Source organism: Mytilus californianus, unplaced genomic scaffold (assembly GCF_021869535.1).
Source record: "Mytilus californianus isolate M0D057914Y unplaced genomic scaffold, xbMytCali1.0.p SCAF_2, whole genome shotgun sequence".
NCBI lineage: Eukaryota > Metazoa > Mollusca > Bivalvia > Mytilida > Mytilidae > Mytilus > Mytilus californianus.
Genome location: NW_026262668.1, coordinates 54589202 through 54610864, shown reverse-complemented (window position 1 = coordinate 54610864; position 21663 = coordinate 54589202). Strand labels below are relative to the sequence as shown.

At 31.9% G+C, this 21663-nt stretch overlaps 1 protein-coding gene across 1 annotated transcript; it reads right to left on the bottom strand.

Moving 5' to 3' along the window:
* Positions 1-253: 253 nt before the first annotated feature.
* LOC127730035 (uncharacterized) lies at positions 254-17417 on the bottom strand. Its single transcript, XM_052238079.1, has 12 exons — positions 14306-17417; positions 13544-13631; positions 11498-11693; positions 10338-10481; positions 9287-9481; positions 8268-8526; positions 6959-7091; positions 5265-5824; positions 3964-4157; positions 2689-2797; positions 1610-1852; positions 254-399 (listed from the first exon to the last, which is right to left on the bottom strand). Exons 1-12 carry the CDS (start codon positions 17409-17411, stop codon positions 341-343), a joined length of 5286 nt encoding a protein of 1761 aa, XP_052094039.1. The 5' UTR covers positions 17412-17417; the 3' UTR covers positions 254-340.
* Between the last annotated feature and the right edge of the window lie 4246 nt (positions 17418-21663).

Here is a 21663-nt window from a genome sequence, read left to right as displayed (position 1 = left end):
GGTCGGTGATGAAGCACAACAGAAGACTTTTCTGTAATTGAGATTTGCTAATTTTTTTTTTGCTCTCCTGGTCGACCTATTCCAAATACATTAACGAGTTGAGAACATATATATTCCACTTAACCCATTTGTTAAAACGCATTGGAATGAAATGGTATGATATAGAAAAAGTGAAAGTTCCGTCAGAAATATCAAATATGATACTTAAACAGAGAAAAATGTTAATATTTTTTTATTGCAACTGTTTTGTCTAACGATTATTGGAAGTACTTTATTTAACATTTTACACGCTGCAGTTTCAATAAACATGATGGATGCACATGCAAGTTTGAGTCCACTTTCAGTTAATTTGTTCATAGGTTAGCTGATTCTGTTTTACAAGAGTTGACAATAAATGATCTGAAAAGAAAAAAAAATCAGTATATAAATAAAATCATTGTCAACCATTTTATTTTTTATCTCTTTCAATTTGTCACTGAAATTTCATAGTATTTGAAAACAATAATTATTGCACGGATGCAATGTAACACCGAGTTTATTTATTCCTCTGTTTTTTTCGCTGCGTTATTGCAAAGATGGAAGAATATCGATGAAGAAATATACTTAACTTTAGGAAAGTTAGGCTATATTCTAACAATCAGTGTCAATATTAACTAGCTAGTTATGACTCGATCTTCAATTAAATGTGATAATTTGATTATTTATTCGCATTCATTTCAAATTGCATTAAATACTAAATGTTAGCACGCGTACTTTCATAATATTAGTGTCATTAACAAATTAAAAATAAAATACTTAGAAGGACATACAAACACTGAAACATCCACAGACTTAACGAAAAAACCACATTCTATAAGTGCCTGTCCCAGGTCAGGAGCCTGTATTTCAGTTGTTGTCTTGGTTCATGTCTGTCATATTTGTTTTTCGTAAATTAATTTGTTATAAATTAGGCTGTTATTTTTCTCAATTGAATTGTTTCATATTTTTTATGCCGGGACCTTTTATAGCCGACTATACGGCATGGGCTTTTCTTATTGTTGAAGGCCGTACAGTTGCCTATAATTGATAACATCCACTTCCTTTGAACTTTGGTGGAAAGTTGTCTTATTGGCAATCATGCCACATCTACTCATTTTTATATAAAACAACCTGGTTAGTAAAACTTGCAACAGAGTTTAAATGCTCTTGAAGGGTACTTTAGTTATTGTATGCATTTTATGCGGCGCCCTTCCTTTTCGACTATTGGACAAAACAAATGATACAGATTAAAAATCTGTAGTATAAAACATTTTGCGAAATATCTGAGGGACGCTCAACCATTTCACTTCTTTATCAATGTATTGGTGTAATTCAAGCAAGTAACTTGTTAACGTAAGCGCATATTCTACTTAACTTTTTGATAATATAAAGGATAATATATTGAATGATGAATCCTTTTTGAAACTCTAAAATACACGAAATTAAAAGAAACCGCTGAAAACACTCAATCGTCGCGGATGGCAATGAAAACAATGCTAATCGTAGCGGATGGCTATGAAAACACTGTTTATTTTTCGCGGATGGCAACGAACAAGTGCACGTAGTAAAGTATCTTTTCACTTTTGTTTACCTGCAACATATTTGCATCCTATTCTTCGTACACATCTAGCCAGTATTCTCAACCAGCTCTGTTTTCCTGTATTTATCCATCGACTTAACATATTTAAACACCGTTCTCCTTCAGTTTTACCAGAATTATGAAAATCGTTGATATCTTCCAACGAAAATCCTAATTCAGTAGCAAGCTCCTTCCATTTCGCTATTATATGAGGGCTTTTGATGACAGTACTCAATGTTTTCTCTACGCTGTGTACTAGTGGAAAAAATATTATGAAATAATTTATTAAAACATAACTACTGTCTATATATCGTGTAGAAAATAAATGTAGATACAAATTCTGTAGACTCAAGAATCAATTGTCGTAAAATGGTACGTTCACGGCAAAAAGTTTAGTTACATATTTCGTACAGATACAAAAATGTGTCTCGAGAGCCTGAGTTTATCCCTTACATTAGAATTGCAGCTAACTCTACCAGTTTCATGTGGAGTAGCTTCCAGTTATTCATATTTATATCGTACGATTCCTTGTTTTCCAGTTTTGATATATGAATGCCAAACTTACTCATCAAATGTTTGCGATTGATACAGTAAATACTTTCAAAACATGTTTGAATTAAGACGATATCTTCAAGAAGAGTTATGAAACTGTTTATATATTATAAGCACGTTTTGATTGGTCCAAACTGTTTAGCTCAGAAAATGAAAAATATCCATAGAAGTCAATCATCATGGTATATAAGTATAAGGCGTTTGAAAGGACAACATTGTTCAGCTGAAAATAGATAAACCTTGTATTCTTTGATATTGATGAACTATGAAAGCGCGACAACTGTATCAGGGCAATATGTTTATTCCACATGCTTTACATTTTGTATATATGGCGATGAAAATACAATATTTTTAACTCATCGAAAACGCTCTACTTTTATGTATATTTACAAGGAAGACTAACAATATCGGTACATTTTGCATTTTTATTTTACTAAGAAATTTACATGAAATATTCAAAACTATATCACAAATATATATGTACGCATGACTCTTGGGCTTTTTAAATGCTTACACTTAAATATTGCAATGTATATTACCTGTGGCTACCTTTGTTTTTTCTGTATTGTACTTTTCGTTTTCTTGTCGTAACGTATCTGCTATATCATGCTTTCCACAATTTTGCAAGACGTTGATTAACATAGAAGCCTGGAAGACGTCATATTATAAAATGAACATGCATTACAGCGGAGGTATTTTTCAATAAAAACACCCCAAAACAAATAATGTTTTCTTTACAAAATTAACGCTATTCAAAATTCTAAAGGTTAGAAAATCTTTGGTTATCTTCTTGAAAAATGGCAGCAATCTGTCATTATGCGTTTTGCACTATGTTAATTTTTCCATCAAGGCAGAAGCTTAGCAATGATGAGACAACTTCTTCGGCATCAAATCCAAAGAGTTGACTGGGTTATAGAAATTTAATCACCTCTGGACTTCTCCCGTTTCAATAATATATTGGGGCGTCCGCGTTCCGGGTTGTATAAATACGGAACCACGTCCGGTTTGAATGAGGACGTGAAATCCGATGTCTCGTGTAGAGATAGTGCCAACCTCTCTCTTTGAAGAATCCGTGCAACAACTCTCTGAGGGGTCCATAGGTGTCCTGTTACAAGGCATTTTTTTTCTATTCTAATTCAACATACCCCAATTTTCCCGTGGAAATCCAAACTTTTCATCCTTCGTCCCGGTCAACCAACCCCCACCTTACATAACCTAGCTATTGTATTTATTCAATCATCTAGGCACTTCGACATTTGAAAGTGGTATAAATGTATTATGTATTATCCGTCATAGGTCGATTACAAGATAACATAAGTGTGCCATCTGTTTATTTTTGATTTTTCTCACATACGCACCCGTTGCATCATGGTGCACTTAAGTACAAATGACAAAAAAAACTGTCAACATTACCCATTTATACATACATGTATTTATATCCGAGCGGTAGCATAACGAAACAAGATATTTTGCTACACAATTTTCATTTGTACACACGTGGCTGAAATATATATATATTGATAATGCTATTTCTCATACAAACATGTATTCATATAACATATTTTCCGATTATAATAAATTTTAGCATATTTACAGTGATATTGCGACATCATACTTTAACTGTTGTAGTGAAGTGGCCATACTGATGTTTTCATTTATTATTCAAACAATACTGGGCTGGATAATTTTCATAATTTCTTTTTTGGTGAACTATTGGCCAAACTTCTGCCCAAGCTATAATATAAAACAGTCCTCCCTTATTATCAAGAATGGAACAGATATGTTATATGGACATCCGAATACTTCTTTATTACCTTTTCTTTGGCATGAGGCATGTTTTTAAACCATGTAAACAATAAATCTCTCACAAGCTGTTTATCGCTATTTCTGTTCAGTCTTCTTAGTGATTGCAGTCTGGCATTTGTTATTTGCAATGAAGTAGCAACTTTCATCCATTGTCCTGCCAAACCGTCGGCAATGGAAGATAGAAACTGAAGTGTTACTGGACCTGTTGATATTAACATTCATGTCATTATTATAAAGCTGAAATCCTCATGTTCATACTTCCATAAAGTGCATAAAATTTCACAATATTCATAAAATAATCAAGTTAAGTTACATAGCATATAAAGCACTTTGTAGTAAAATCTGTCAGTTATTAAGTTATTCAGTAGGTTGGTAAAACAGTTACGGTTTGTTTTGGGCTCTCAAAAAAATGCACAATATTTCCTTATGATCATGATGATTTGGAAGTTTTTATGCTTTAAAAGGAATTTAATGAGTTTTTTTTAAGTTCAGTTTAAGGGATGTCCATTTTGTTTTACTCTAAACAGGATCAAAGTGAACATTCTGCCCAACAAAATGCAGTTAATAACTGTGTTTGTACAAAATTGAAATACATTTTCGCACGGCTTTGTCACCCGAAATAAATAAGCCAGCATAGCAACAGGTGAAAATGTAGATTCCAAAAGAAATAAATCTTCCTTCCCACCCCACCCCCCTAAACAAAATGGTTGTCCCCCTTCTATGACAAAATCGCATTGTACTTACACAACAATAAAAAAATAATAAAGATCAGTCGTATTACTTTCGATTTGCCATGTTCGTGAATACTTTACATTTGCCATGTTCGTGCATTTACTTTTCATTTCCTTTGTTCGTGCATACTTTACATTTGAAATGTTCGTGCATGGTACGTTAGAATTGCCGTTATTGATATCTTTCAATAGTTATTAATAAATACAACCCATAATTATATTTTGACCAGACAACAACACTACATAGTTACTTAGTATTACAAATCTATAGGCACAACAACTAAACATACAACATTCTCTTCTTTCGGTAGGTCGGTCAGTCGATCTCTCTCTAAATCTCACAAACTTACTAGACATAAAACCATTGCTATCCAGTGCTTGCAATTTTTTTTCGAGTTTCCTTTGTTAAAAATCACGGTACTAACAATATCGTATGTGACTAAATTTTTTTTTAAATGAATGAATCATCGGCTATTATAGATATTGCAAGACAAAATATAACTTTTATGAAAGAAACATCCAACCAAGAACTCTGTTATTTTTTAATAAATTTAACTAGTAATGATAAATTAACTAACCTTCTTCAATAACATTTAAGTTCGTTTTGATTGGAAGAGGCAGTGAACCAATCTGGTGCTTTGGTAATCGTACTGGAATTTCTAGTACAACATTCCAATCATGTCCATCAATAGTTTTTACTTCCTCAAAACTTGAAGGAACAGTCTTTAAACTGAGCAATTGAACAAACCCGTAATAAAAATCTAAACTCCTTTGAGAATAATCATCAACTACTTGCAAATTCCAGTTTACTCGTGTACCTTGTGATCCATGAAATCTAAATATATGAAAACGTTTCCCTATTGATGTTAAATTCCCTCTTAAATTTAGTGAAATTATATCACCCTCTTTCAAACTTGCATTTTTTGAAGATATATCGTAATCTTGTTCTTGTCGTCGACGCCATCTTGTAGCGTATCTTGACCTCAAGTCACATGTCACGGTCAAATCCTGTATCATATTCTTATTCTGCATTACTGAAATTACAACTCGTTGGTATTTGATAATTTTTAAAATGTTTAATGCTATTGATTTGATACTTGGTCTTGTAGCTTCTTTCCTTGTTTCTACTATGAGGCATCTGTAAAAAAGGACATTATAAAAGGCTATATATGAGGGTCTGGATGAGGGGAAAAGAGGGGGGTTGGTGTTCTTTATTTCTGTCTTCTTTAATTTGTTGGAGCATTTTTCATTATCTTTAAAATCAAGACTTATTCTGTAAATTTATTTCTTTAATCTCTACATGAAATCTGTAATCTGTATTGTAATACATAATTCTTTTATTTTCGACAGTTATTCTTCACATTTCTGCACCCCATTATTTTCTATGCTTTATTTTATTTGCACACATGGTTCTCTATTCGTTATTTTTGTTGTTGTTGTCATTCTTTAATCTGTAAACCCCATCCGGACCCTCATATATTACATGTATCACGTGCGTTTTGTTTAATTATATATAACAGCCAAAACATTAACTTCTTGACAGTTATACCTTTCAGGGACGCGCAGTTCATTCTTACTAGCTTGGTCGTAATCCTGTCGTCCTGCTTTTAAGTTGCTTAGTCTATGATTTGTTCTTTGGTTTGTAATATCATGCTCAACCTTGAAGGCAGTTAATTTGTGAATTTATTTATGTTTATTTCACTTTAGATATTCCTTTGGTTTCAACTTTGTATTGTTGAATCACTTCTTCGTAGCCTTCATATATCTTCTTGTGTACAACTTGATAAATTTTGTTGCTAACACGAATTCAAATTAATTGATATTATAGTAACAAAGATGCAATCATATGCAGCGAGTTTCAAGATAACATTGTTCTATAAGCGAGAATGTTTTACTTATCGTAACTTTGTATATTTTATTCCGATTCAAAGAAGAAATATATTGGAAAAGTGTTATGTCGTTAGGTTAATGTTTTCAAAATCAAATTCAAACAGTCTTTGACAGATGACCAACAATAGATTGACACTAACAGAAAACAAAAGTATTAACCATAAGTGATTATAAATAAAGGTACACAGTTGTGTAAATTAAAATAACACTTTATTAATTTCGTGCGGCCGAGGCGCCTTTCATGATGTACCTCCATCAGGGACGCTCCCCTTTAAACATTTGAGTCAGGACTGTATAAATACTTAAAAGTTTTTTAAGCGATAGTTCTAAAAAGAACTGAAAAATAAGGAAGAATCGACTAATTATTATAATTTGAACTTACGTTGTTTTTTGTTCATGTATACAAAAAGATACTTTATTGTCTTCTGTGACATCATTATAGGTCATAAGCTCACATTTTATTCGTTCACATCCACCAATTCGTATCAAATGACTCTCTGTTTCAGACCAAGTATCTGCCATAGGAAAATATTTTGAAATGGTAAAATGTAATGTCTAGCGTCAAAAGTTGAAATATTAAGAAATTGCGCGTTCGTATACTTCCCTAAATATACAATGATATGTATAAACAATTACTGATAGGTGTAAAAACAACAAATGAACTATTAAACCATTTAATCATCGGTTTGATTTCAACAAAGTACTGGTAAAATATATATAACATAATATTTCAAAGACAATCATATAGTATCTAAAAGAAAAAAATCTTAATCTTAATTATTCTATTGTGCTGTATTTGTGTTCTGTCGTAAATTGATTTTAGGTGTTCGTTGTTATTCTGTGGTTTACATGTTGAAATGTACTATTATATCATTTATTTATGTATTTCTCTGTCCTGAATGTTCTTGCATTTATTTGTACTGTATTTCTGTCACGTAATGTTGTCCTTTTAGAGTTATTTTTAACATTGCCATATAAGCGGGAGGTTTGGCTATCCAGAAAACCAGCTGGTTAAACCTAACATTTTTTCATAAAATGTCCTGTACCAAGTCAGGAATATGGCAGTTGTTATCACATAGTCCGTTTCTATGTACATGTATGTTGGCGTTTGTTTTTGTAGCAGTTCAGTGTTTCCCTCAGTTTTGGTTTGTGATCCGGATTTGTTTCAGTTAAATCGATTTATGACTATTGAACGGTATACTACTATTGCCTTTATTTAAACAAATTGGGACTCAGTGCCAATATGTAGCTAAACTTGTTTTTGTATGAGAGGTTTCATTTCAGCTCTGTTTGATAAGATATGCATCTTGTTGATTGAGACTGTAATTAATATCCTTTGTTTGGAACAAGGTTTTTGACAAAAATATATTCTAAAAGTATTGTCTGTCAAGCCGACAGACAATATTTTTAGCTGAAAGTTTCATATGATGCAATTAACAGAATTTTGAAACCATAAAATCTCTACAATGATAGCTCTTAACAAAATTTAGTTCATGAATTTTCTGCCTGTTTCTAAAATGAAGACATTCTTAGGTATGGCATTCATTAACCTTATTTTTGTTGTAGAGTTGAAGCCATAAAAATAGTATTATGTTAGTACAGGCTTCTAAACGTTCAAACACGAAACTTCACGTGATTGTATTCTCTTGTTCACGATTAATTTAATAATCAGTATTGAAATAGTTCCTTACCTACAAAATCATGCATTGCACATTTTGAAAGTCTTGACATAGTGACTATTCCAGAGTCTTGAGGACAAGGAGCACATGATAAGCGGTTTTTCAGAGCATTGAGACTTGGTCGTTCACATGGAAGACAAATAAACAGTGGCTGAGGATTCCGATAACTTTGTTCTATGATAACAACTGGACTTGCTCCAACCAAAGACTGGCAATCATTTTCAGAAGAATCTCGAGTTTCTGCTACGATGTCAACGCTTATTGGCAGAACCTGGTGATAAATTCAATGATATGTGTTTGAAAGTTCTGTTTTAATTAAATCATAAATTGGTTTGTATGAATTCGGAATTAAATGTAATTAGTCTTTCCACTACCTATTCCCAGGAATGAGAGGAAACGAGCTTCTGTTCCAACATTGTCTAAATATGCATATCGAGAATGCCTTCATTGACCCTACATCATACAAGTTATACTGTCAATATCACGCTTTATCATTGATAAACAGCTGTTGTGTTTAAATTGTGTCTATTTGGTGGTCTTGGGTCATTCGTTCATTGCTTATTCACGCATGTCCTTGTTTTCATCAATGGATATAAGTATCGTCTTTAATATTGCAAACACCTTGGTAGGTAGGGGAGAGATTGTTTGGGTTAGTTCTTTTTTTTAATCATTAAATATGAATATTTGAAAACATAATTATATACATGTGCAGAAGGTAAAAAAAACAATAAGAAATTCAATATTTTTGAAAAGTTCTAAGTATTTAAAAAACAAAATAGTTTGGGTATTAACAATGCCACGACTTGTACTATATACTACAATTTTATCAATAACGGAACTATAAACAACTTTCATACAAGTGTAATGTTTTCTTCGGAAAATGCCTGTACCAAGTCAGAAATATGAAAATTGTTTCGTTCCGTAGGTTGATATAGTCTAACGTTTTATTTTGTCAGTTTTTATGGACTTCCCCTTTTTCAATTTACCTTGTGTTAATATTGTTTAGCATATATACAGAACAACTATAATACCGTAAATTTAATAGTAACTGTGTCAGTTTTGACTCGTGATCCAACAGGACTTGATACTGTAACATCACTATCAATCCTCGAATCGTACTCTTGAAGGTTTTTATCAAAAGTAATATACTCAGCTGCAGGTCTGGCAACAACTACGTAAACACTTTCCTCTTCATTACTAAGATTAGTCTCCAAGACAGACAAATCCTACAAGTTTGATTATTGAAATGTTTATTTCGTGTAAGTTATAATGTTTTATTTAAATCAAGAATACATAATTGCTATTAATGGTTAACAGAGTTTTTTGGAAAGAGTTCCATTTAATCCCCTTGGTTGACTATATAGGAAAATGCTCCATTTTTGTTTCCAATTGTACATCAAATATATGATAGCCATAATAAAGAAAAAAGAAATAACAGAAAAATTCCAAAATTGAACTTTTTCAAACAAGCAGCATAAATCTCGGTCAATTTAAAGCTGACATATGTACTAGTATACATTTCTCCGCCATTCCAAAAAAAATGTGTTACTATCTTGACAACAAATGTTTATGATATATTTGTGTTTTTGGTTCCTGTCACATTGCCCCTTTGTTGATATGAATTATCATTGAAATGGTCAAATTTATTAATTATAGATTAACTGTTTACAAAACTTTGAATATTTCAAAATACTATGGATTTTCTACCCCGGGAATAGATTGCTCAAGCTGTATTTGGCAAAACTTTAGGAATTTTGTATCCTCAATGCTCTTTAACTTCGTACTTGATTTGGCTTTAAGATTGTTGATTCGAGCGTCACTGATGAGTCTTTTGTAGACGAAACGCGCGTCTGGCGTAAAAAAAATTTAATCCTGGTCTCAGTGATGAGTTTATTTGTTCATACATAAATAATAAGATTCTAATTGATAAAGATGTTTCTATAAAATATCCAAATATTGGATGCTTACCGAGCACCGTCTAAACAATTGAAATCTTATAACTTAACTGCTGTTCTCTGTAACATTTGTTTTATGAGAATACAGTATTGATATATAAAAAAGAGTTCTCTGAGTTAAACTTACCAAATCATTCTCATCAAAATAAATATTTTCAAAAGAATCAATGCTTATCCATGAGTTAGTTTTTGAATTGAGAATCCTTAGAACTGGCTCATGGAAAAATCTCATGTTAGATTTATTGAACGGGACTGCTACTTTTACGTATCCCTGTAATTAAAATTGATATAAATATGCATAATTAGATTTATATCGCAAAAGGTGAATAAAAGCAAAAGGCAACGATATTACATGAATGTGAAGAAAAAAAGAGAAGAACTGAGTCATCCTCATCATTATCATCATTGTCATTCTGGTTCAATACCACTTCTAGTTGGCGGTAAGTCGCCGAGGATATCAACAACACGGTAGCTTTCAGTAACACTACAAGTCATTAGCGAAATCGCGGACATGTGAATTGCACAAGCATGTTTATGTTCAAATTGTGTGAATTATCGTATAAATATGTCATAAAGAATTGCTTCATTCCGTTTGTCATGAAGTAGTTTTACCAGTCTAAAATCCATTTAATTTAATTTTTAGCACGAAGTTGTGAAATTCCTAGTTTAGGTATATGTTGTTTCATTCAGGTTTGGTTTGGTGCGTTGTTGTTTGTTTTAGTAATATGTTTATTGAAATCATGGAAACAGGAATATTGACATGAATACCATGACTGGAAGGACACCAGTAAACGATTTTTTTTTCATAAGTATTCCCCCCGATAGTCCCATCTTGATAATGATAAGTGACAAATACAACGTACACTTTGCATGCTAGCTTTAAAAACCAGGTCATACTGGTTAAACTTATCTAGAAGTAATTAAATGTGCGCTATCAATATTACACTATAAAACAGTCAAACTTGTTTCTATACTTCAATAACTATATGAACATTTACCCCAAGATGTCGTTTAATGAAATTGGATACCCTGCGTTTATCACGTTTTTCAATAACATATGGTAAAATCGCTGAAAGACCCCCCCCCCCCCCCTCCCTCCCTCAAGGTGTATCTAATGCATACATTGTTTATCTTGTTCATGATAGAACTTTAAAACCAATTTAAAATTACTTCGCACATAGGGATGCTACTTATATCCTACACAAGTATTCACAATTTTAAGTTTTACATTGACTTTCAGATCGCTTTTATAGACATGATCTGGACGTTACAGTAAACATGACTTACCTCTCTTACTACATGTTCGCCCCGAACTTTAATTTTTACAATATTTCCAATCAATATTTCATAAGTTTCGACTGTGTTTGGAAAAGACGCTGGTTTTTGAATTTCGCAATCGAATGAAATAGACGGTTGCTTCCCTTCGTCGACTAAAACAATACATCCTACGGTCTCATCTCCGAAGAGGTCATTTGTTTTACACCTAAAATTGAATAAATAGTTCGTAGATTTTACAGGTTAAAATGCGAAGCACATAATTTCATAAAATAATGTTAAAACATTAATGTTGTGTGCATGAAAAATTTTCAAATAAAAAAAAAATGCTATACTTATTATTTTTTCGAAGCAGAAGTAAAATTTCATTACGAACTGACAAACACCATCCGTTAAATGTGTAGTAATTGATATTTCAGTCTTGGAAAATATTATTTATTTATTAAATAAATAAAATTGGATTGAACTAGCTTGAAGTAACTGCGTTAAAATGTGTAAATGTTATGTCTTGTATACTCCTGCATAACAACCTTCCCATTGTTGAAGACATTGTAGCTTGACCGTAGAAGATGTGCATCGTGCACTGCACACAACAGTACATATATACAAATTTTCAATATTGTATCATATGTAAATATTCTCAGATGAACTTGATTGAAGGCCTTAAGAAGAAATAACAACAAAATGATTGTTTTCTGCTTTGTATTCTTTGTATTCGCATTTCTACCTAAACACATTGCAAACATTTTTTAATCTCTTACTTTTGAAATCCGACTTTTTACTGAGATACTCTGATGCAGGAAAAGAAAGAAGTTTTCTCCATTAACGTTAGAATAATGTCCAGTATGGGATTAAAATTGTTCAATTTCACACCAAAAAAGTTAAAACATCCAAATAACAGAAAATCGAAACCTTTAAAAAAAAACATGTGGTGCATTTTTTTTATTGATAAGTATATGTATAAGGTGGATGGCGGAAAAGCAACATCTTTGTCCCGTTTCAAAACATTCATCTCAGGCGCGACAAAGATCAGCTATATATCTGAGAGCACAATAAAGTCCATTTTTCTTTATATGTTAGGTTCAAGGGCAATACTTCTTTGAAAGTAAGGGAGAAAAAAGCTAAACAAAAACCGTCGATTTACAACTCATCCATATTTAATAGTATATAAAAATAAGTATGTCTTCGAATGTGACCTACCGAATTAGACTTATCACCGGGTTTGCACTTTCATGAGCAACACGACGAGTGCCACATGTGGAGCCAAAGTGCTCAACCTTCCGGAGCACCTGAGATCATCCTTAATTTTATTTAAACGGGGGTCGTGCCGCTCTTGCTTTATCTTTAGTGTTGTTATTCGTGCTTTTTATTTTTTTAATGTCAGTGATACCTATATCGGAAACAGTCTGGTCTATTCTTTGTCATGAAAAACTTATTTCAATTTTAAATTTCAAATTCGGTCAAGTTTCAGGGTTAGAAAATTTACATGCCCGATGGTTTATGAGTTTGGTGATGTCTTAGGGTTCATTACCAATCCTCTTTTGCGTGATGCCTTATCACATGATATAACTTATCAACACATTGTAAAGGAGTAAAACGCCGGGTGTCACATATGGAGCAGGATCTGCTTACCCTCCCGGAGCACATGAGATTACCTCCGGTTTTTTTTGGCGGGGTTGGTTTCGCTCGGTCTTTGGTTTTCTATGATGCGTTTTGTATACTGTTATTTTTTTGTCTTTTGATCGTTTCTCGATTTTTGCTATGGCATTAACAGTTTGTTTGAGTTTGAACCTCTCTTTCAGTATCGAAAGGCATGATAAGTATAATTTTCCTTAACTTCGTTATGTTTTGGAGGATGGAACGACATTCATTCGTACGTATTTCACCAAAAACGATGACAGAATAAATACAACTTGAAGTATATCTGTATCGACAACCCCTTAATGTATCTGCTATGGAAAAAAGATGGATGAAAATAGATGCGAGATGAACGTCAATGGGACAGGTACATTTCTATAGAAAGTTTTTATAAAACTAATAAGCGAAAAAACAACTTACACGTGATGTTTAAATCGGGATACATTTGCCTGCCATACAAGATCTATGACGTCATCGAGAATAGTAGAAATAACATCATTTGCAATTTCTGAAAAGATATTTTAAGAATAGTACACATTCAATGTTGGAATATGAATAATAGATCTCTGAGTAATTCATTTAATAATGTGCAAACTGAATCTATTTAAAACAAAAATATTTTAAATGATAATATCTGTAAGATGTATTGTGGTATTAATGAGTTGTGTCATAAAGCCGTTATCAAAAATATATGTATGATATGTCATCAGTCACGTTATTAAAATGATTTATAAAAATGATGATAACTAAGTCTTACAAACGTATCCCTATAGTACATTACATGTTGATAAAACTTTATTAATTTTTCAATATCCAAATTGCAATGTTTTTCGATTTATATTGACATTTGTCGTAAACTTTGCATTTACATTTTAACATTTAACAGATATCAACAGATTTGATCGCCAATAGACGTTGAAATAAAAAAAAACAAACATAACTATACATTTATTTCTCTGAATACCAGACGTCATGGACAATAAAATTTACGATAAATGTATAATTGATGACTCTTTAAAACATTCATTATCTTCTCCTGACACATGATAAAAACACTTAAAAACGGAACTTTTATTAATCATATTTTCACATTTTAATTTCAAATATGCAGTAAGAATTGCAGGAGAATGAGTAGGTTTCACACACATAAGGAATTTAAATCTACATGCTGGATGCTATTACCTCTTTCTGTATAGTCATATTCGCTAAATGGTGTCCGACTGCTTAAAGTACTCGATAAAGTAAAGTCAGTCCTCCGAGAATTTCCTGATAACATAACAGATTTTCGGGGCTTTAGTTTATCATCTCCTTCGTCAATTTCTTTTTCAGTTTGGAAAACTTCATCATCGCTTTCCGCTGCATCTGAATCGCTGTCGTCATCAACATCGGGAATTTGGAGGTCATCTTTAGATTCTTCTACATTTACATTTCTGATATCTTTATCTAGTTCATTGTCTACAAATTTAACTCCTTCACTGTGTAAAGACATTTTTGTATGTCTGTCCTTCCTAAATTCCGATGTATAGTTACAAAATTTATCTCGTGTGCCGTTACCATGCTGACCCAGTATGTTGTTTTCCTTAGAAATACAGATATTATTTTTAGACACGGTCATACATTGCGTGTTCTCACTAATTATTGTCTTAAAACAGGTATTAAAGGAATTATAACTATCATTCTTTTGGTGTGTTTGGTACATTCCCTCTAATATTGTGTTATTTATTGTGCATAATTTATTATCAGTCGAGGCTTGGGAAAATTTGACGTTTGGAATATTTCTAACATTACACCACTGTTTCGACAAAACATTATTGCGGATATCACGAGTTTTTGGACGAGCTTTTAATTTACTCGATCGTAGATGATAACCGTCATTCTTATTTTGACCTCTATGTTTGTGACATCTACAGTAACTGTATAGTTCTTCTCGACTTTTTGCCAAACTTTTGGGTTTCGATTTCAGTTGACTACCGTTATTATTGCTACTATCCGTGTTCAATTTTACGTGACATTTTCTCAAAGAATATTCATGTTGTATTTCATCTTTTTGTTTCAATTTCGGGTCTCTAATTGTTCGGGGTTGCAAGCTTTTCTTTTTCTTGATTGGTTGTTCCACATTGTAAGCGTTTTTCTGATCATCGACAATCGTTCTATATGCAATATAACCAACAGTACCGTTTGGTGTTTTACCATTTTGGTACTTTTCATTTTTCTTTTTTAAGACTTTACATTTAATTGGCGCTATATCTTCTTTTAATTCTCTGTCAGTACTTTTCTTAAAACATTTTTTATCCTTTTCATTTGTTGTAATGATATTTGAACTAACATAGTTTCCTGTAGAAATATCATAATCACGTATACACTTGCCATACTCGTCGAGTCTATATGATGAATAATCAGCCAGTTTGTCTAAATTTTCCATAGTTTCGTACTTTTTAGTATCATCACATAAACTTAGATCATTATTACTGCACGTCTGAGAATAGTTTGCATTCCCTTTTTCGAATGACCTTGTTTCCTTTACAATAGACGTTGCATTTTGGTCGTCTTCATAAATATTATCATAAGGAAGATTCTTTGAATATAACATTGATAACGTTCTTTTGGGGTTTTCAGTCACATTAATGCGGTCATATTGCAGAGACACGTTACTTGTATAATCTTTGTTGCTTTTAAATCCTTTATTTGCACTTAACATCATATCATCTTGTACGCTATTTATGTTTGTCATTTTTAATCTATATGTCAAATTTTTATCAGTTGTGGAATTGCCATCAAAACAGTGTTTACGCATTTGATCTTCTATCGCAACAGATATTAGACTTCCTTGATTATTGTCATTCTGATTTTCCAAAGCACAAGAAATATGTGTATTGTCCACAATATCAGCATATTCAGCTTTTTTACTATTATCCGTACCATGTTCGACATTTTCTGAATTATTCTCATAGCAGTTACGTGTATAAGCTGATGTCTTCATTTCAGAATAAGAGTCACAATTTTTCGGCTCATCATCGTTTGGTTTGTTAGCATCTTTTGTTTTTGAATGAGAAATTTTTGGGTCATTTTCTCGTTGTAATGCTTTGACTGTACTATTTGGTTTATCTGTTTTTTCGAGTGATGTTTTTTCGTCACGACGTTTGATTTGTTCGCTCATTTTATCAGTATCAGTCAAACTGGATTCTTTTTCATCTTCTGAAAGTTCTAATATTTTTTCATTATCATTGCATTCAGAATTATTTTCTAATAATACCTGTTCATCCGGTTCTTTGCATAGCGCATCATTTTTTATTTTGGCAAACTCATTAAAATTTATGTGTTTGCTGTCAACTTTGTCTAAAAGTTGAGTTTTTTTCACGTTTTTACTTGAATGTTCTTCTGATAATTTATATTCAACTATTTGATTGCTTTGTTGGTGTTCGTTTTCTTCTTTTTCATGAACTTGACATTTTCCAGTGGTATTGGAAATTTTTGCATTGTTTTCAACTTTCGGTTCGCCATCATTCTTTGTCAAAATTGTATCTGAAGGGACCTCATTACTTATTTCAACAATGTTGACATTTGAATTGTGAATTTCGTCTGTTAGTACTTTAGGAGTTAAACAAGAAGAAACAGCTCTACGCATAATGGTCAAATCTCTATATACGTCATGTAAAGTGTATTTCTTTTTATATTTTAAAGGTGAGAATACATTTACACCAGTATATGGTAATTTATTTGGAAGACTCAAGTTCTGACCGTTTTGAGCAAAATTGTGCGTAATTCCATTTTCCGTTGGAACAGTAAGTCGACGACCTTGAAATACAGATTCACTAAAATTCCGTTCAATATTCCCATTTGCATTTGAAATTAAAACATGTCCATTGAGATTCTCTTTTGGAACTTTGGATGCAACGATCGTGGACAGTTGTCTTTTAAGTTTAGGTGTGCTTTGACTTTTTCTAGACGCTAAAATAGTGGCCGCTGATGGCCAACGTTTTTCACGTTTTAACTCTCCTGTATTTTGGCACATGTCAGACCCGAATATCTTTCTAGTTTTTGAAAAACGTCTCGACAATCGACATTGTTCTACTTCTTCAGACAGATTAGACAGTGTTGTTTCTCCAATTGTCATTTCTCGTGGTGCACTGACAGGATACATGTTATTCGAAGAAGAAGTAGACGGCATAGACATATTTTCAATACTCTCTGGCTCCAGCAGCATCTTTCGGATTCTTTCTTTTTTCTCATCGCTCAAGTCCGTCCTATTTTGGCAAATTTCTAATGCTAGTCTCTGAACGTCATTCATTGTTTCTTGTATCTGAAAAAAGGAGCATTCAAACATGTTAAAAACAAAAAAAGCCATAAATTTGTGAGAGCCTGTTGATTACAAATTTTGTTTTTGGTAATCTTTATTCCTTGACATATATGGTACTAATATTGATTTATGTGTAAACCGGAATTTAAAAACTTCAAAGGTATGAATGAAAAAGTTCATAAATAACAGATGTAAGAGTAGATGTTGGCACATGTCACTAGTAAATGAATTTTAGTCTTAACCCGTTATTTTGATCTTTACATCAAGTCTGAACAAGCTTGCAGTCAATCCAATACTGTTCAGTAGGTTTTCGGACAATTCATTATGATGTTGATGTGTCCATGTATATAACAACTATTGAACAGTCTGAACATAGACTGAACATATCTTAATTGACTGCAATCGAATTGTCGGAAGCGTTCTAAATTTACCACAGTGGATACATCTGAAAATGCCTTTACAATATAATTGTCCAGTCTTTTAAGGGCATACGATACAGTTTTGATCCCACGGTGATTTTTTTACGAAAATTTGCATATATACTTTTTTTTCATCTAGTCAAGTTAAATTTGTAATAAAAAATATACCTTCATGTGCTACTTTTACAGATAAATGGGGTTGAAATTTTAGACATTTACTATAAACTTTCAGTTTCTTGGACATTTATTCCTTTTGGACAGACATTCAAAACTTTTTTTTTGTTTCAAAAGAAAAACACAAGCAGATTTTTGTAAAGATATCTGTAATATCTTCTGTACATACGTATGTAATATTTGTGTAACTATTTTGTGAAATAATATTTTTTAGAGATTTTAGAAAAAAATCCGGCATTTCTTGCTGTATATTTATCTAATTTTAAATTTTTTTTTTATCGGTGATTATTTTGTTCATGAAAATTGGTACAAATAATCTTCATACATAATGCAAAATGTCATTTTTAAAAAGAGGGGTCCATGTACTCGTGTTCAAGCTAATGGTTTAAAGTATGTGGAAAATACACCGTTTCCCCTATATATCACACAACATATCAGACAACAACAAAACAAATAACAAAATTACATAAAGAGAACACATCAAGTCCCAAACAATAGACGTATGACAGAAAGACCTATAGTTTTAATAAGTCCATAATCTTAACAAATAGGCAATGAATTCAACGGAGACGACATTTTCAAATGGTCATAAAACATTAAGAAGAGTAAAACAAACGACGATATGTCTTGTTGAATAGTCAAATAGTCATATTGCAGGGCTTATCTAGTACTGTCAGTAATAAGATGTTTTTCATTTTATATCGAACTACTGTGATCAAGAATAGTTTTGTTATAGTAAGGTACAATGAAATCCATCTATTTAAACATTATATCCTCATTACACTATCCCCAGTTGTTCTCTGTGTGAAATCTTTATCTAGTTATTTGTTTTGTACAACATGAAATATTTTCAGCACTGCATACAAACCAAAGATCAAAGACAATTCCAGTTATATTTCTAATCAAGTTATAGACACAATGCATCTATGCATATTATAACATGCAATATAATCACTGTGCATTTGAATGTTACTAACAGACAATCGGTCGATCTGATGCATTAATAATGAATCAAACTATTCATTACTTCCTTCATTCGAATGCAAGAATTCGATCACAAATCTATTAATAAAATTACATCCCCTAAAAGGAAATGGGAAGAAAACAAAACTAAGATTTAAGGTTCACTTATTTTCTACTTTTATATTTAAGTCTTTATTTTTGCATATTTTACACAAATATCCTTTTAGGTCTATGTCATTCTTCCGCCTTGTTTTCCCTGATTAAATTTTACGTACTTCCTTTGCGATAACGAGAAAAAGGTCAGTTGACAACAAAAGTATCAAGTGAAAATTTACACAAGGATTTGAATGACGCAACACGAAATCTGATTACATATGAATATTAAATGTTTCGCTTTAAATTGTAAGTAACAATCTTTTGGTTTCTTTTACTTTTCCTTACGATCAGGAAAGTCTTCCAGTGTGACCAATCTAATATATATGAATAATTTTAAATCTTGAATTAGAGGGGTCAACACTTTTGTGTTTCATTCAGGGGAAAATATACAAGAAATTGATACAGGCTTGCAGGAATGGATTACCGTAGCTATATTTGGCAAAACCGTTTGAAATTTTGGGTCCACAATGCTCTTCAACTTCGTAATTTATTTTGCCTTTTAAACTGTTTTTATCCGAACGTCACTGATGAGTATTTTGGACGAAACGCGCGTCTAGCGTACAAAATTTAAACCTGGTATCTATGATGATTTTATTAAAATGTATCAATTACTTGAAATTGAATAGACTCATTTTTTTAAATTTGTGTTGTTACATAGTTTTAAGTAGCGTTTTTATATTCAATCTTAAGAAATAATTACTTGAAAGAGAGAAATAATTGTTAGAACTTCTTCAATATAATGGTAATGCTTCATTGCTATTTTAATAGGATGATTTAGTCCATTTACTAGTTTATATTTTTAGTCTTAAACGGTCATTTTGATCTTAAAATCATCTGAAAAGTCTGAAACTAAAAATGTCACAAGTATTGCTTTAAGAATTTTAGTTATTTATCAGTTCCTTTCTAACAATAAATTCGGTATTGTTCAAACACATTGATTACAGTGAATCCAGTTGTGTTATGTAGCATTTCAAACAATTCTGTTTGTTGTTGTTTTAATTTTGTATAGGTAGGAAACAGTTTTCGAACAGTCTGAACAGATCTTATTTGAATTCAAGTGTATTGTCTAAACAGGACTGAATTTATCAAAATGGATAAACCTAGAAATAAACTGAAAGACTGAACATGACTTAAACATTTATTGTTCTATCTTTTATGAGATGTTCAGTTCAAAATTTGTTTACTAGTGATGCATAGTAAAAGACGTTTACTCTTAATGGATTGACAAAATTCTAAATCAATCAAACGAGAAAATTAAAGGTCTAATTTATGTACAGTACAATAAACGGGAAAAAAGCATGATATGCAGTAACCAACAACAGAACTACTGTTAGATAGAAGGGACATGGTGATTAACAGAAAACCAATCCTTATGCTGCACATGCCCAACCCAAATCAAAGGAGCAGCGATTTTCATTGTTTTTCTATAAAATTACATGCCTTGAACACTGAGCAAAAGCTTACACCGTATTGCAAGTTCAAGGCAGCAACTAGCAACATAAGACTTGATATGATAAAACAATATGAATACTGATATATGACTGACGTAGGTTTTGTTAACACCTACATGATGTTGTTTGGTTTAGCGAACTCAAATGGCCTTGTCATCCTATCTACTTTAGGAAATAATGATCTCACCCTGCAAATTATTCTGATTGTTTAACTATTGGAAAATTCATAAGGCATTAACACGTAATGCATGCAGTATTTATCCCTAGATAATTAAATTGATTACATTTCACAAATAAAATAAAAATGACAACATGCGCTTCCCATATTGCAATTAGTGGTCAATATAATTTTGACGTAAGAAAGAAACAAGAAAGGTGATCTGTAATGCTCAAACTCCAAAAATTTTAATGTATTGTGATAATACACTTAATACACACTTAAACAAGAAAAAGAAAACACCATTTACTGTATAGGTTAATAGTTCTTAATCAGATAGTAAATTAAATACAAGTATTAGATACACCTTGAGTGCGTTAGCGGAAATGGGTGCATCTAATGTACACCGATATATTATTGCCAATGCAGAATGATAGTTTTCAATAATTTAGGAGGGGGTCTTTCAGCGATTTGATCATATATTATTGAAAAGCATGATAAATGAAGGGTATCCAATTTCATTTAACGTCATCTTGGTTTAATCATTGATAAACCACTGTATTTATGTATTAGTTTACACGTTCATAAAACATATTATGATAGATTTTGTTTCAGTACGCACACCTCTTGTTTCTGGAAAACCCTTAATTACACGTTTGGGAAGCCAATGCATCAATACCTAAAATATCCCAATCAATTGTATATTAAATTCTGACAAAATTGAGCAGATAGTAAGCTAAACACATACTTATCAGATAAGAAACTTAGCGGATAACAGTATTTTTTTCATATACATATATAACAAAAATATATGATTTGAAATACAATAACAACAGAATATTCAGTACAATAACATTAACGATACCAACTTTAATTCAACATTAAGCGTCTCGTCAAAAATGATGGAGGCCAAAATAGTTGAA